The sequence below is a fragment of the Rattus norvegicus genome, chromosome 9 (genome assembly GCF_021556685.1).
Source record: "Rattus norvegicus strain SHRSP/BbbUtx chromosome 9, alternate assembly SHRSP_T2T, whole genome shotgun sequence".
Classification (NCBI taxonomy): domain Eukaryota; kingdom Metazoa; phylum Chordata; class Mammalia; order Rodentia; family Muridae; genus Rattus; species Rattus norvegicus.
Genome location: NC_141542.1, coordinates 42,201,328 through 42,217,337, shown reverse-complemented (window position 1 = coordinate 42,217,337; position 16,010 = coordinate 42,201,328). Strand labels below are relative to the sequence as shown.

General features: G+C 40.6%; 1 protein-coding gene across 1 annotated transcript in view; it reads right to left on the bottom strand.

Moving 5' to 3' along the window:
- Window positions 1-16,010, bottom strand: part of LOC148003666 (uncharacterized) — a 65,799-nt gene that overhangs the window by 45,101 nt on the left and 4,688 nt on the right. Inside the window, exon 2 of the mRNA XM_087568152.1 lies at window positions 5,253-5,340. Within this exon, the coding sequence (XP_087424278.1) occupies window positions 5,253-5,340 (88 nt within the window). The remainder of the gene's footprint in view (window positions 1-5,252; window positions 5,341-16,010) is intronic.

Below are 16,010 nucleotides of genomic sequence, written 5' to 3'. Positions count from 1 at the left end.
AGGTGGTTGTGAAAGGTTGAGGGTTCTTAACCACTGCTCTCTCTCTAGGCTCTCTCTAGTGTATTTTATGTTGCTGATTTCATCATAATTAAAAATTAACAAATAGTGCATATCAGTAGTCATGAGAAGGTAGAAGCTTTGAGTTAAAGGACCGGGAGAAATGTCCTGAAATACGGGGAATTGTACCTTACAAGCACATTTGACATAGTTTATACTAAAAGATAGAAACAAACCAGAGGAGACAGATTCCATGTAGCTGTTGAGCTTTTGTGCAAACATTTTAGAGGTTTTAGTGCCAACAGAGAATTATTTAATCTTCAAAGGGAAGAAAAACCAACTTAGTATTTTTCATATGTGATGACTATACCAAATAACAATGACTTATATACACGTGCATGTATATTTAAAATGATACTGATAGCAGAATGAAAGGGCGACAGGCACTGCTTTTCTGTTTTCCAAATACAGTGTAGTCAGCAAATGTTCTTAAGTGACTCAAGTGTGTAAAGGAAGGGAAAGCACCATCTGGCCGTGAAGAACTAGATCTCTGCTGGCTGTGACATCATCCATCTCCCTGACAGTGGGGAGAAAAATCGAAAGGCCCTGAAATCCACTGCCTTCTCCCTACCCTTCCTCCAATCCAGTCTCACCATGCAACTCTTTTGACTCAAAACTTTATGTTCTAATATGACACAGAGTTTCAGTTTTCTAAGATTCTGTGGAAATGGGGTTGGAGAATTAGCTCAGTGGTAGAGCGCTTGCCTAGCAAGCGCAAGGCCTGGGTTCGGTCCCGAGCTCTGGAAAAAAAAAAAAAGAAAAAAAAATTCTGTGGAAACAGAAAGCTACCAGGGAGCGAGAGCGTTTATAAACAGGATACAAAGTTTCAGTTTTGTATTTCTACGATCCCGTGGAAACAGAAAACTAGCACCAGGTAAGAGCATATAAAAACAGGAAGATAAGTAACCAATCTTTAGTGCATTTTTAAGCAGAAGCCAGAGGTCTTGATGCAGACCAGTGACTCATCATTGCGATGATCACTTTCAAGTAGAGCTGTTTGGACAAAAGGGTTTACACTGTGACACTCTGTGACACACTGCAGCTCCCACAAGGAGATGATGTTTGTTTGTTTGTTTTTGTTTTATTCCACTGTTTTCCTTTGAGGGAGTGGTTACAAAGGTAGAGAGCAGACTAGGAGATGGGTAATATTGGAGATGCATGATGTGAAATTCACAAAGAAACAATAAAAAGTTTTTTTAAAGTTTGTAATGTGTATATGTTTCAAAAACTGTATGAACAACTTCCTTTTAAAACAAAAAGTTAAGTACTTAATATTGCAGAGGATTTTTGGCTTTTTTAAACCTATTTATGAATTGAAATGTATCCCAGGTATTTATGCACAGGTAAAACACTGTACGTACAGAGTTCAGCCGTCAGTGCAATCTCAGGCTCGCTTTGGAGTCTTGGGATGAGCCCTCTCTATGTGGACAAAGGAAAATTGCTGCATCGAAATTGTTATGAATACTCCATCATTCAGTTATATTACCTATAGAGCTCTTCCTTGATTTGTCCTCTAATTCATTTATGCTTTACTCCTTACTACCCTTCCTTAAATTATTCAAGTACTTCTAAGTATAATTTCACCCATTCCATCAACTATGTTTCCTCTTGCTAATCTGGAATCGCAGATATTCTAGCCAGTCTGTCAAACCTGATGCTTTCAGGCCATCTATAGCGAGAGACAAATGCACCCCAACAGGAAAGTATTACCTAAAACTTTATGAGACGTAATTAAATGCAGCTTGATAGGCTGCTCGTGTCATTCCTTAGCAGCGATGGCAATGCCATGTGTAAAATGAAAGCTTTGGGTTGTGCCATGTGATGTAGATTTACGTGGTGTTTTGTTGAGGCTGACTCATGTCGTGTGTTGCTGAGGCAAGACCCATTGGAGAAAGGACACGTGATGTTGGAGATAGTATAGAAAGGACCCGATGGATAGTGTCAGGTGCTTCCATAGCTAGCCTTGTGATGCTTTCTTGGTTTCTGGTCTTCACTGATCTTCACTTCATTGAGAGAGACAAGGCAGAAAGCTTCTCCTGGTCTCCCCGATGGTTCTGATGGCTCCCACTGACTAGTGACAATTCAGCGGAGGTCTGACTGTTTCTGCTGGATCATGTCACTAGTGCAGATTCGTGCTCGCTATCCTGACACTACTGAACTGGACTTTTGCATATCCTGACAAATGGAGATTTGAATCACCCCAAAGAACTACTTCTAAACAGGTCCACATCCCCTTGTCCTCTTTACTGTCTTTTCTCCTTTACCTTTGGACAGTGGGCTAGAAGGGGGGAGATCAAAGTGTTTAAGAACGCTTATTAAAAGTAGGTCTCTAAGCCACTACCCAAAGACTATACATGGACTGACCCTGGGCTCCAACCTCATAGGTAGCAATGAATAGCCTAGTAAGAGCACCAGTGGAAGGGGAAGCCCTTGGTCCTGCTAAGACTGAACCCCCAGTGAACGTGATTGTTGGGGGGAGGGCGGCAATGGGGGGAGGATGGGGAGGGGAACACCCATATACAAGGGGAGGAAGAGGGGTTAGGGGGATGTTGGCCCGGAAACCGGGAAAGGGAATAACATTCGAAATGTAAATAAGAAATACTAAGTTAATAAAGAAAAAAAGGAAAAAAAAAGTAAGTTCTAAAAAAAATCTAAGTCTACACATGTGACACTGTTGTTAGGTCATAGAGTGTAAAACATAGTTTATTATTAGATATCTTGTGAAATTCGCACATTGTACACACTGCAAAGCAACTCAGTGAACTTTGGATATTTTGCTAACCTTGTGTGCTGTTCTCTATGTTTCATATGTATACTTTATGCACATACAATGATGAAACATGTATTTTAAAAATACAATAATACATGTATTTTTAAACTACACTCAGGGCTAGAAAAATGGCTCAGTGGTTAAAGGCACTTACTCGTTGCTTTTCCAAAGGATCTGAATAGGGTTCTCCGAACCCACATCAGGTGGCTTCACAAGCACTTGCAACTCCAGCCCTGATCCCTCTGTCCTCTGGGCACAGGTACTCACCAACACATATCTGCCATATGTTATCCACACACAGTTAAAGTAATAAAATTAAATCTTTAAGATATCTAATTACAGTTATTTGTTTATTTGTCTGTGTATTGGGGTGTGGGTGCACTGTGGCACAGGACTTGTCTGGAGGTCATTTGTCTCCATCCACCAGGTGGGTCTTAGAGCTAGAACCTGGATTAATAGGCTGGGCAGCATGTGCCCTTACTAGCCGAGTCATTTCACCAGCCCCCAAATATACATATATTAAACTAAGAAAATCTGTTGTATTTTGATTTGGTCAGTAAAGGCTATGTAATTTTATTTACTTATTTTCCTTTGTTCAAAACAATGTCCCTTCTCTGTTTCTGAACTTTCATCTTGTCAACTGGGATCATTTTCATCGTGTCTGAAATCGATTCTTTTAGCATGCACTGCTTTAGAGATTCCTTGCTTCCGTTTAGAGTTGTGTTTGCTACTGTTTGGTTGGTTGGTTCTGTTTTTATGATCATGCATTTGCTTATTTGTATGTTTGTACGTGTGCATATTTGTTTGCATGTCTCTGTGTGTGTACAGGTGGTTGTGAAGGCTCGAAGAGGTACTAGATCCCTTGGAGGTGGAATTATCTGCAGGTGATTATGAGGGGACCCATCCTCAGTCCTCTAGAAGAGCAGCGAGCATTCTTAACAGCTTAGTCGTCTCTCTAGCCCCCGAGATGTTATTGTTTTGTCTTTGGCTTTAAGAGCAGTCTTGGAAGGGGGTGATGTCGGGTTTTTATTGATTTCAAATTTTCAATGCTTTTAATAACTGCCGTCTGGATCATGTTGTTTATATTAAGAAATACACTAGCAACACTAGCTGCCCATTTGAAAGTATGACTTTGCCCATCTCCCATATGCTTTTAATCCTTAAAGTTTTTTTACTAGTGATTGTCTGCTCTGGTTTATATTCTCGAATTTTTACTTTTAGATCTTTCATCAGACTTGGAAAACCATGAGCCATGTTGCCTTTGAACATGTTACTGATCTATTCGCCATTTTCTCTTCTTGGGAAAACTCTTATCACACAGGTGACACATTTCATTATGTCTCAGATAACCCTATTTTATCTTAATCAGTCTTCACCAGCATTTCCAGTGTTTCTTTCTATTGTACATAAAATTAATTTTCAATTATTCACTCCATTGCTATCAGTCCTTGTGTCTTTGGGTCTGGGTGCACTTGTAGAGTTTCCATTTGATCATTGGTTATGGAACTCTATTTCTACTAAGAAGGGGGGGGGGCTTTATCTGTTTCCTGGTTTTATGGTCACAGTTTTTTTTTTTTTTTTTTTGGTTCTTTTTTTCGGAGCTGGGGACCGAACCCAGGGACTTGCGCTTCCTAGGTAAGCGCTCTACCACTGAACTAAATCCCCAGCCCCATGGTCACAGTTTTTTAAGCTCCATGATTTTCATGGTACCTTCCAGGACAACCCCTGACCATACCTTTCTAAAGCAGTAAAATACAACCTTCCTATGTCCTTGGGTCCTTGCCCACTAGGCAGAGTTCTCTTATTTAATAAGCAACAGCGCTCTGCTTTTGCATTTGCTACTTGAAACATCATTTTAAAATGTTCATTTGTCTTAGGGTTTTATTACTGTGAAGAGACACCAGAACCATGACAACTTTTTTTTTTTAAAAAGATTTTTAAAAAGTATTTATTTATATTCCAGTCATGCCCTCCTCCCAGTTACTTATCCCATTCGTCCTCCCCCTTGTCTCCTAAAGGGTACTCCACCCTCACCAGGCCTCTCCCTTCCCTGGGGCCTCAATTCTCTCGAGGATTAAGCACATCATCTTCCACTGAGGCCAGACCAGGCAGACGTCTGCCACACATGTGCCAGGGGCCTTGGATCGAACCGTGTATGCTCCTGGTTGGTGGCTCCGTCTCTGGGAGCTCCCCGGGGTCTGAGACTGCTGGTCTTCCTATGGGGTCATTCTCCCCTTCAGCTTCTTCAATCCTTCCCCTAATTCAACTATAGAAGTCCCGACTTCAGTCAAATGGTTGGGTATAAGTGTCTGCTTCTGTCTCAGTCAGCTCCTGGTAGGGCCTCTCAGAGGACAACCATGCCAGGCTCCCATCTGTAAGCACAACTTATATTAATAAAAGAAATTATTTAATTGGGGTGACTTACAGTTTTAGAGGTCCATTATCATCATGGTGGGAGGCATGGCAGCCTGCAGGCAGACATGGTGCTGGAGAAGGAACCCAGAGTTCTACATCTGCAGGGGACAGGAAGTTGAGCTTTTGAGACCTCAAAACTACTCCCTAGAGACAAACCTATTTCAACAAGCCCATACCTACACCAACAGGGCCACACCCACTCCAACAAGGCCACGCCTACTCCAACAAGGCCACACCCACTAAAAGTGCCACTGCCTATGGCCAAGCATTCAATCACATGAGTTTCTGGGGGCTGTTCCTATTCAAACTATACTTAAATTTTAATTGAAAATAAAATCTATACTTAAAATTTAATCGAAAATAGAATGTTTACTCAAAACGTCCTCCTTTTATAATGCTACTTTTGAGGTTGTTTTGTAATATACCTAATATTGGGCTTTCTGCTAGATGCTGTGGGGACATTTTATCTAAATTTAGTATTCAAGGCAGTGCGATTTAGAATAAAAGCTTAATGGTACCTCTGTGTCCTTTCGGCTCCCTTTGTGTTCAGTAAGCACTGCTTGAATGAATAAATGAGTCCTTTGGTTAATTGGTTTGGAAATTCAGACAAAGAAACCAAACTCATGGCCCTTCTGGTGAAGCCTAATGGGAAGTGGCAATTGGCTGAATTTCGGATTAAGAAGCTCGAAGGAAATAAGGAGAGGACAATCAATATATACTTTTATAGTTTTCTGGCATATTCCATATTAATCATTTGATGAAATCTTTACTGATTCTCTATAAGTCAACATTTAGGGCAAGATTAAGTTATTTATTGGAAAGTATCAAATGTTGACCTCAAACTCAACTCTGCCTCTATGTCTTATGATCATGCATCTATGATGCCTAAGATAAGACTAGATAATAAATAGATAGACTAACTAGATAATAATTTTATAACCCTACCTATATTTTTATGTCTCATACACATGACAGAAGGGTTTGTTACTGGAGGTTTAATCGTCCTTCTTTGGTGTTTTCTTTCCCCTGGAAGGAAACATCTATTCTTACACAAATCCTGACTTCTAATGGGTACACAATATACAGAGTTGTGTGCAATTTGGATTAAGGCCAGTTTCTTCATTTGCTAGGAATAAATTTTAAAATCCAAAGGCCCATATTATATGTACCTAGTTATATGCGTACATACTCAAGAAAGAACATTTTCCCTTCCAACAACAGATAAGCCAGGCACTGTTTCATGTGTCTAGCACCTAAATATATCACGATTTCCAGAACTGGAATAAATGTTCTTGTTTCTCCTTTGAATGACACTTCAGTGAGTGGATATTATCATACCCTTTGCCAAAAAGAAAATTCTGAAAAAATACCAAGAAATCTTACTGTACATATTACAATCCCCAAATCCTAAGGATTAGGGTGAAATGGGCTGCAAGGAATGTAACAGGATAAAGAGCAATGTGAGAGTTCCTTCATCACCGACTGGACTTCTGCAGAAGACTACTCTTTGGCAACTGGCCTTCACACAGTCCTCTCCGATTCTGGAAACTTCTCTCTTTTTTAAAAAATTTTTTATTAGATAATTTCTTCACTTACATTTCAAACGTTATTCCCCTTCCCGGTTTCCTGTCCATAAGCCCCCATTCCCTCCCCTATACAGGTATTCCCCCTATACGTTCCCCTTACTGTTCCCCCCATATTCCCCTGCATTGGGGGTCCAACCTTGGCAGGACCAAGGGCTTCCCCTTCCACTGGTGCCCCAACAAGTCTATTCTCTGCTACCTATGGAGTTGGAGCCCTGGGTCAGTCCATGCATAGTCTTTCGGTAGTGATTTAGTCCCTGGAAGCTCTGGTTGGTTGGCATTGTTGTTTTTATGGGGCTGCAAGCTCCTTCAATTTGGAACCTTCTCTTAAGTTTGCCTTTGCCCACACTCTACTCTCCCACCCCAGCTATCTTTTTTTTTTTTCACCTCGCAGGCAGCTTTATTTAAGAATTCTCCCCCTTCAGCCATTGCTTATTGTTTTTTTTTTTTTTTTTATTAACTTGAGTATTTCTTATATACATTTCAAGTGTTATTCCCTTTCCCGGTTTCCGGACAAACATCACCCTCCCCCCTCCCCTTCCTTGTGGGTGTTCCCCTCCCAAACCTCCCCCCATTGCCACCCTCCCCCCATAGTCTAGTTCACTGCACCCCAGCTATCTTTACCCTTTGGTCCCTTTCCTCTCTGACGTTTCCTCTCAAATGGTGCTCTTCCGTGAGGTCTCCTGGAAATCTTACATTAAAAGGAATCTACCTCTGCCCTGGCCCACTCTTGGAAGCTCCGCCCCTCCCCCCCCCCCCCCCCCGCTTATTTTCCGTCGCTTGTGCCACTTTCTGACACAATCAATGTCATTCCCTTGTTTCTGTAGTGCTTTCTACCTTGTCCCTTGCTAGATAAACTCCACGGGGGAAGAAAGCTTCTTTTGTTCAGTTCTGCATCTGGAAAATGACAAAAGACCTTGGCACATAGAAGCCATCAATGTGTGTTGAAGAAGTTCATGTTGAGTGCAGATTAAAAAGAAAAAACATTTTTTTGAGGATTTCAGATCTCCCGAGCCATTAGGAAGTAGTTGCTCACAGAAGTTTAATTCAATATTCCAATTAGAAGAGAATATTGGACCATCTAGAAAATCATTGCGCTACTTTGTAACTGATGAGTTCAAAGTATTGATGAAAGACCTAGAATTATCTCTCTGTAAAATAATTTTCCCATCACTGTTTATGTTCAAAGCATGTAATCTTGTCTGTTCTGTTAATAGCTGTCTCCAAATAAATAACTGTGAAATTAAAACTTTTTGAATTGGGGTGTATTTAACATATATATGTATGTATATAACATATATAATACATATATGTGTTTACATGTATGTGTGGGTGTGTGAATCATACTGTATGTAAAGTTCTGTAGCATTTGAACCTCTTCAGTGGCTATTTGATAAAGAGATATTCTATTTTCTTTTGTGCTTCCAGTTAAACCAGAAAGCCAAATGCCTCAACCTTGTAAATTACCAAGGTATTAACCAAAGCCAGCTGCAAATTGTAAATGCCCCCTTTTTATAAGAAGCCAGCTTGGGTATGTGCTGTGATTGGTATTAAATAGCATTTGATCTCTCTTGTCTATGCCTTCCCATTTTTTTTTTTTTATAGTATACAGTCTTTCTTTACGGGGATTCCTTAAACTCAACAATGTATTCAACATTCTCTGAGAGAAAGCACGCACAAACTTTCATTGTAAAAGGCCGTTCTTTTTATACCGAGTGTGATAATGCAATCTAGGGTTGAGGAAATTGGTTTCATCATTGATAGATACCTGCAATGATAATTAAGTCACTTACGTAGAGGCCAATGTGAAATGATGAAGAAATCTGACAACAGTGTTAAAGACTATAATATTATTCTAAATAGGCACCAAGCAGATGCAAGAACAGGAGACTCAACTTGGCTTAGAAGACAGTCATGTTTGCAAACACCCAGGGAGTTATTTTAGAACTGTAAGACACAGAGCCTAGTTGCATGGACAGAAGAATAATGCCTGGAGAGAAGGAGGCAGACTGACAATATTTGTACAGACACTTACAGTCCCAAAACAGCCATCAGGGCTCCCCTCTCGTTGACCCTCGGTTACTCATATCCCAAATCTGGTTCTTGGAAATGAGTCTTAAACCTAAAGGTAAGAACAATAGGAGCTTTAACCTTTTGACGTTTGGTTCCTAAGTCCTGTGCTTTAAGCCTTGCTGTTATACTGGTATCCATGTATGTTGTCCGGTTATAATGTTCATAAAGCTTCCTTTCATTCTTGAAAGTGTCCCTGCTCAAAAAAAAAAATTATCTGGCCACTGTCTTTAAACCCTTCTATGTGTGATCAAATGAAAAACGTCTTTGTCATAGAAGCAGAACCATCTCAGAACTTTTTCACTGGGGCCACACCCTTGGAAGGACAGAGTGGACGAGGGACAGAGAAAGCTACACTTGGCTGACTTTAGATCATCCAAAGACCATACCCTACTGTTTGTAAACAATCTCAGGCTGTCTAGAGACTGAGGGTTTGAGGATGAAAACCAAGTACTAAAAAGTACCTCCACAGTATTTTTCCAAGTCTTGTGCGATCAACTTTTTTTTTGTTAAAAAAAAAAATCCCCAAATACTGGATTAGTGTGTTGTTTTAAAGTTGATTTATTTCGCTAAGCCCATAAAACAACTCTGAAACACACAGAGCCTAATTTTGTCTTTCATTTATTTCTGTGTATCCACAAGAGTCTCCGGGCTGATAATTATGATTCATGAACAGCAAAAATGTTCATTGCTTAAGATCTTTTTCTGGAATCCTCCTTGGCTTCTCCCACCGCGTCCTTCTCCTGCTTTCGTTTGTCCAGTGTGATTAGAAAAAGAATCGTTTTGGGCTATTGCAACTCCAGTTGAAGTTCAGGAACCAAGATGAGCTATTAATAGCCTTCTTTCTGTGGGAAAAAAAAATCTGGTTCCTTTTCAGACCTCACTCCTTCCGTCTGGTTAATAAGGGAGAAATTTGTGTGATTCCTGCTCACGCTAACTCCCCGGAAACCCACCTTCTCCAGGCGTGATAAGGAGTCTCTTGAAAGGATTCCGTACCCCGCACTGGTATTTTAAAGCAAACTGTGACATTTAGGCCTTCTACTATTTGTCCTTAGATATTTTCTCCTTTACTCATTTTCCTAAATGCTAAGAATTCTGAAACAAAACTTTTATTTAATGTTTGTTGATTAGAATGTTCACAGATGAATGGTTAAAGAAAATATGGTATGTTGACCCAAGGGAACATTTACTCAGCTGTTTTGAAAAAAAATTACTTAATTTTCAGGTAAATGGATGGAGCTAGAAAAAAAAATAATGGCAAATGAGGTAACCCAGACACAGAAAGGAAAAATAAGTTATGTAGACATGACTAGTCATATGTACTCAGCTGTGGATGTTAGCTTTTGAGTCTTCCATAAGAAATCTATATAAACACAGAGGTTAGGTATAGAGTAAGGTTCTAGGGAGGAGGCATGGATCGTCCTAGGAAAGAAAAATTGAACAGATGCTTGTGGATGGATTGGAGGAGGGGGGCATGGAGTTGGAGGATTAAACGTGGATGGGGAGGGAAGAGGTGTGAAAGAAGGAATACAGACAACAACAACTAAAAGTACAGGCCATTTGAGAGGCCATATGGAAACCCAGTATAGTGGAAGCTTCCTAAATTATATACATGTATGAAGGGGATCGAAATGGAATAACAGGGAGATGTAGCCACAGCTAGATATCTCTTATTACCAAAGAAAGCTCTAGTTCCAGGGAAGGGTTATCTCTAATTAAGTTATTGGCCCCAAAGGGTCCCACGGGAACTCCCAAACCACCCAAGCCATTGGTTACACTCTACAAATTAATGGCAAGTTCCCACTGCTAAAGACAACACCTATTCAACTAATTGAACACAAAGAAGTTGACCTGGTGACTCCCTGGAGTCCTCATTTCTACTGGCTAGTGTTTATGGTGCTGGGAGTACTCCACATGCTACCATAGGAGAAAGGTAACCACCATTGAAGCTATAGACCTGGCAGTCTACAGTGGTGATCTGCTTGTAATATGTTCTGGAATGATAGTGGCACAAAACTTGTGGGAGTAACCAACCATGATATGATGGCATTTAAGGTCCACCCTTAAGATTGAACTCGTCCATCACTGGGTGGAAAAGAACATGAGACTAGTTAGTCCAAGGATCTAGGGGGAAACCAAACACTACCATTATGCTAAAGGAGAGCAGCAATCACATGACTCCTATTCCACTACACTCATAGAGCAGTGCCTTGCTCAGCCATCATCAGAGAATCTTCCTCCTGCAGCAGATGGGAACAGATACAGAGACCCAGAGCTGAATGGTGTGCAGGGAGTGAAAGACCTTGCAGTGAGTGATACACTCAGTCTTAAATGGATGTCTCCATCAAATTCCTCCCCCTCAGGTCTCTGGAAATTTTGAAGAAGAGGAGATTTTAAGAGTCAATGGTGATGGAAGACTCCAAGGAAACAAGGTCTTCTGGATATGACCATACCAATCGATACACATGCGAACTCACTGAGACTGTGGAAGCATGCACAGAGCTTCCCTGGATCTAGCCAATGCTGAGAAAGAAAGTGCACACAAACCTCCATTTCTAACTCAGAAGCTATCTCAACTGACAGCTGCTCACAAAGGAAAGTTAGTTTTCCCCACAGAGTCTCAGAGGGTAGCCAAACCATTCTTAAGACCAAGTTTGATGCTCAGCAGTAGATGGTCAACACAAGTAGAATTCAATGGAATTTTTTAGAGGTTGTCATATTATTTTGCATTGAGCTTTATTTTTGTACCTTACAGGTCTTTTGTAAATATATTATTGTTTCTAGTTTTGTGTTCTTAGGGGATTTCTTTGTGTGGGAACATGTGTGTCTCTGCATCGACATGTTTGTGTGTATGTGTGTGCTTTTCTTTGACTCTTTTGCTAAGATCCTAAGCTTAAGTGGCTTCTTGTCTTCTACTGTGTCTTGAATCTCTGTTATCTCTTGGACCAGGTTAGCTCACTGAAAGAGAGGCCATTTATTCCAACAGAATCACTCTTCTCTCAGCCAGCTCTCTTCAGATCTGACAGAGCTAATGGTAGCAATTTTAAAGAACCCAGATGAAAACATCCAAGCTCAGCCTAGATGGAAGAACCCCTGTGACAAGATTCATGGGCAGTAATAAACAATTACCATTTTCAACTACTGAGCCTGGACTTAGTTTATTACCCTGTAAGGACTGGTAATACACTGGTAGACAGGTTGAATGTTTCCTGAGACATCACCTACTAATATTCTACTAGTGTTCCGTCAGAAACCACTACTCTTTGATGGACCTTGATGGAGCAAGTCAATCCTTTCTCTGAATTTTAGGACACTTGGACTGAGGTAGCACAATTTGATTTCTAGGTTCTATAATTAGAATTCGAGATATTTCTGAAAGGCTATTGGTAAGTCACCAGCCACAGTGATACTGGGGAAATGGTAGAAAATTCTAGAGATAGAGCATAGAAGGAGACCATAAGCCATGGCTAGAGGGATGCTCCCAATGAGCTTCTTGTTTCTCAGCCACAGGAAGGTGAGCAGTTTGCTCTGTCATGTATCCTCCAACCTTTTACCCCCTAAAACCAACACAGCCAACTGTCCATGGACTGAAACTTCTATCACTGTGAAGCAAAATAACCATCTCTTTCTCTTTAAGTTTATTATCTCGAATATGCATTACAGCAACAGAAGGATGAGTACCACACTGAACAAACAGCAGAAGTTTATTTCTCACAATTCGGGATGATGAGACATCCAAGATTAAGGCAAAAGTAGACTCAGCATAAAAGTTCTGTGTCTTAAATAAATGGAACAGAGGGCTTGAGAGATGGCTCATTGGTTAACAACACTGGCTGCTCTTCCAGAGGTTCTGAGTTCAATTCCCAGCAACCACATGGTGGCTCACAACAACTGTATTGGGATCTGATGCCCTCTTCTGGTGTGTCTGAGGACAGCTACATTGTACTCACATACATAAAATAATTAAACATTAAGAATATGGACAGAGACTGAAGGAAAGGCCATCTTGGGACTGTCCCATCTAGTGATCCATCCCATCTACAGACTCCAATCCCCCACACTATTGCTGATGCCAAGAAGCACTTGCTGATGGGAGCCTGGTATAGCTGTTCTCTGAGAGGTTCTACTAGCTCCTAACAATACAGATGCAGATACTCACAGCCAACCGTTAGACTGGGCCCAGGGACCCCAATGGAAGAGTTAAGGGAAGGACTGAAGGAGATTAAGGGAATTGTAACCCCATAGAAAGAACAATATCAACTAACTGGATTCCAAGAGCTCCCAGGGATTAAACCACCAACCAAAGAGTACACATGGAGGGCTCTAGGACTCCAGATACATATGTAGCAGAGAATGGCCTTATCTGACACCAAGGAAGGGGAGGCCCTTGGTCCTGTAGAGGCTTGATGCCCCAGCATAGGCAGATGCTAGAGCGATGAGGTTGGAGTGGGTGAGTGGGTGGAGAGTATCCTCATAGAGGCAACGGGGAGGGGGGAGAAGGGGAATGGAATGGGAGATTGTGGAGGGGTAAGAGAGAGGGTGGATATCATTTGAAATTAAATTAATAAAAAGTACTGCATCTTTATAGACACCTGCTTTCTTGCTGTATCTCCACACGATGGGAAGGCCAAAGGTCTCTCTACAGGCTTCTTTTATAAGAGGACTAATGTTATTCAGGACAGCTCCACTATCATGAATTGATAACTGCTCAAAAGTCCATCTGGTGGAGTTACAAGGATGCTCCTTGTACCATTCCCTATAAGGGTTAGAATTTCAACACGAGTGTGGGAGGGGCGCACATATTCTGTCATTTTCTGCTTTGGTTCCTGAAGTATTCGGCATCCCCAGAGCTGGAGTGAGGTCACTATAGCAGAAACAATTCAACACTGGGAGGTAGGATTGCCTCGAAGGGATCTGGTAGGCAGTTAGCGAGATAAAACCCTTAGGAGATTTTACCATGGCTTTCTGAAACATTAAACCATATGGGGATGTTTTAATTAAGAGTAAGCCAGATCTTGGCCAGGCATGGTGGTGCACACCCTTAATTCCAATACCAGCAGGCAAATCTGTGAGTTTCAAGCCAGCTATAGCTACATCGTGGGGTGACCTGTCTTAGAGAACAACCATGTCTACAATAACAAGGACAGGGATGTGTGATAAAACAGATCCACATAGAAAAAGAAAAAAAATATATGTATATATAGTTTCTGGCTAACACTTGAAGTGACTTAAAGCATATGTAGATTCATACAATCTCATTATTTTTCACCCAAAAGGGCCTTAGAAACATAACAGTTTATATATTTTGGATAGGTCAAAATGAGATTGTTGTAACATAATTTGATAGCAAGAATGTTCTCAGATATTGGAAAAGTAGGTAATTCTGTCCTCGGCGATGGAGATCAGAATCTAGTTAACTTTTCTAACTCTATATTAATGCCTTAACTGGGTACTCAGCTGAGAGAGGTCATTCACCCAGTTTGGTGTCTGATAATTCTCATTCTCTACTGGCAGTTGTTAGAGAATGTTGACATATATCATATGAGTAAATAAAACCATTTTAGCTTCATCTAACATCATTCATAATTTTCATTTCTTTGAGATTAAAGCTCGGATTATAGCTCAGTTCTCAGTTTGTGAAGTATTTACCTAGAATGTAGGGAGCCCTGAGTTCAAGTCTTAGCACCACAGAAAAGAGATTTTGGTGGTGCCTGATTATAATTTCTAGCTCTCATCTATGGACATTAGCACCAGAAATTTAAGGTCATCACTAACCACATAGATTAAAACCAGCTTGGACTCTATGTGAAATAAAATCTATCCACTCTTGGGCATGGAGGCATTGTTTTATATATATATATAACATATACTATATCTTTATAGCTAATATAATCTATCTTTATCTCTATATCTACCTCTATGTGTACCTCTATGTTTACCTCCACTCCTACCCTTACATCTACACCTATCCCTACACTTATATTATATTTAGTCAGGAACGAGATCTATATTTGTAATGGTTTGTGGACCTCTGCTTTTCTTGAGCATCCATGCATCCCGTCCAGCCCTCTGATGCTTGTAGCCCTAAGAGGAAACAGGTGTTCCAAGAAGGCCTGATGGAAGCTGCTAAAGACAAGGTCCTAGATCCTAGCGAAGATGACACTTGACTGTCGAATGAGGTGAGCCTGCATGCAAACACTCATGTTGCCTGGGATTGGTTCACAGCCCCAGGCCTGCCCTATAAGAGCAGGGCAGTGAGGCCTCTGAAAGTGTTACAGGTCACAGAAGGACAAAGTGTGCAAGGCAGTTAGCACCGTGAACAATACTTGACAGTCTCTCTAGAAACGTAATCTTGATTTTATGAAGTTCATTGATCAAGCTAAACAAGTTTTAAATGAAAACCCAACTCCTTCTAAGGGACTTTCAGTGAAAATAATCACAATTTTGTGGACATGAGCCTGTATATATGCATATTTATCACTTATGATGTTCCAACATTGAATTGAAATTATTTTGTAGGTGGAATGAGTTGCTTAAGAATATTCAGGAATCATAACAAAGGTCAATACAACAGTATTTTATCCTTTAAGAGTAGTAAGAGATTAAACAGCATTGTGTTCTAATTTTCATAATGGAAATTAAGTTTGACTTAGGGACAGGGAAGAGAACATACGATGACATTTCTGACCAGTGACAGTCTTGTCTTGATGCACTGACATCCTCACTATCCCTACTCTGAAAGGCTTTTAAAAATGAGAATAATTTGTCCTGTGATTTTTACCAGTGGAGTAATATAATTCCCTCAGCTGGAAGGAAAAACGTGGGCCTCTAGTTTTTTCACATACATCGAGACTCTCAGTCCATATTTGCAATTAAAAATTGTATGCCCTTCGTTATTTGACCTCTACAGGACTTCCTTCAGGAAATATTTGAAAACTATTTTATGAAGAAAAAAAAAAAGAGCTTGCTTCATTTCACTGTGAAATACTGGAAATGCGGAGACACAGCTCCAGCCCTCAGGAAGTTTGCAATCAGTTAGACAGACAGGTGTGGAAATGTGTGAGAAGTGACACAGATTGTCACTGAAGCAGCACACATTGTCCACCGTGCTGTAC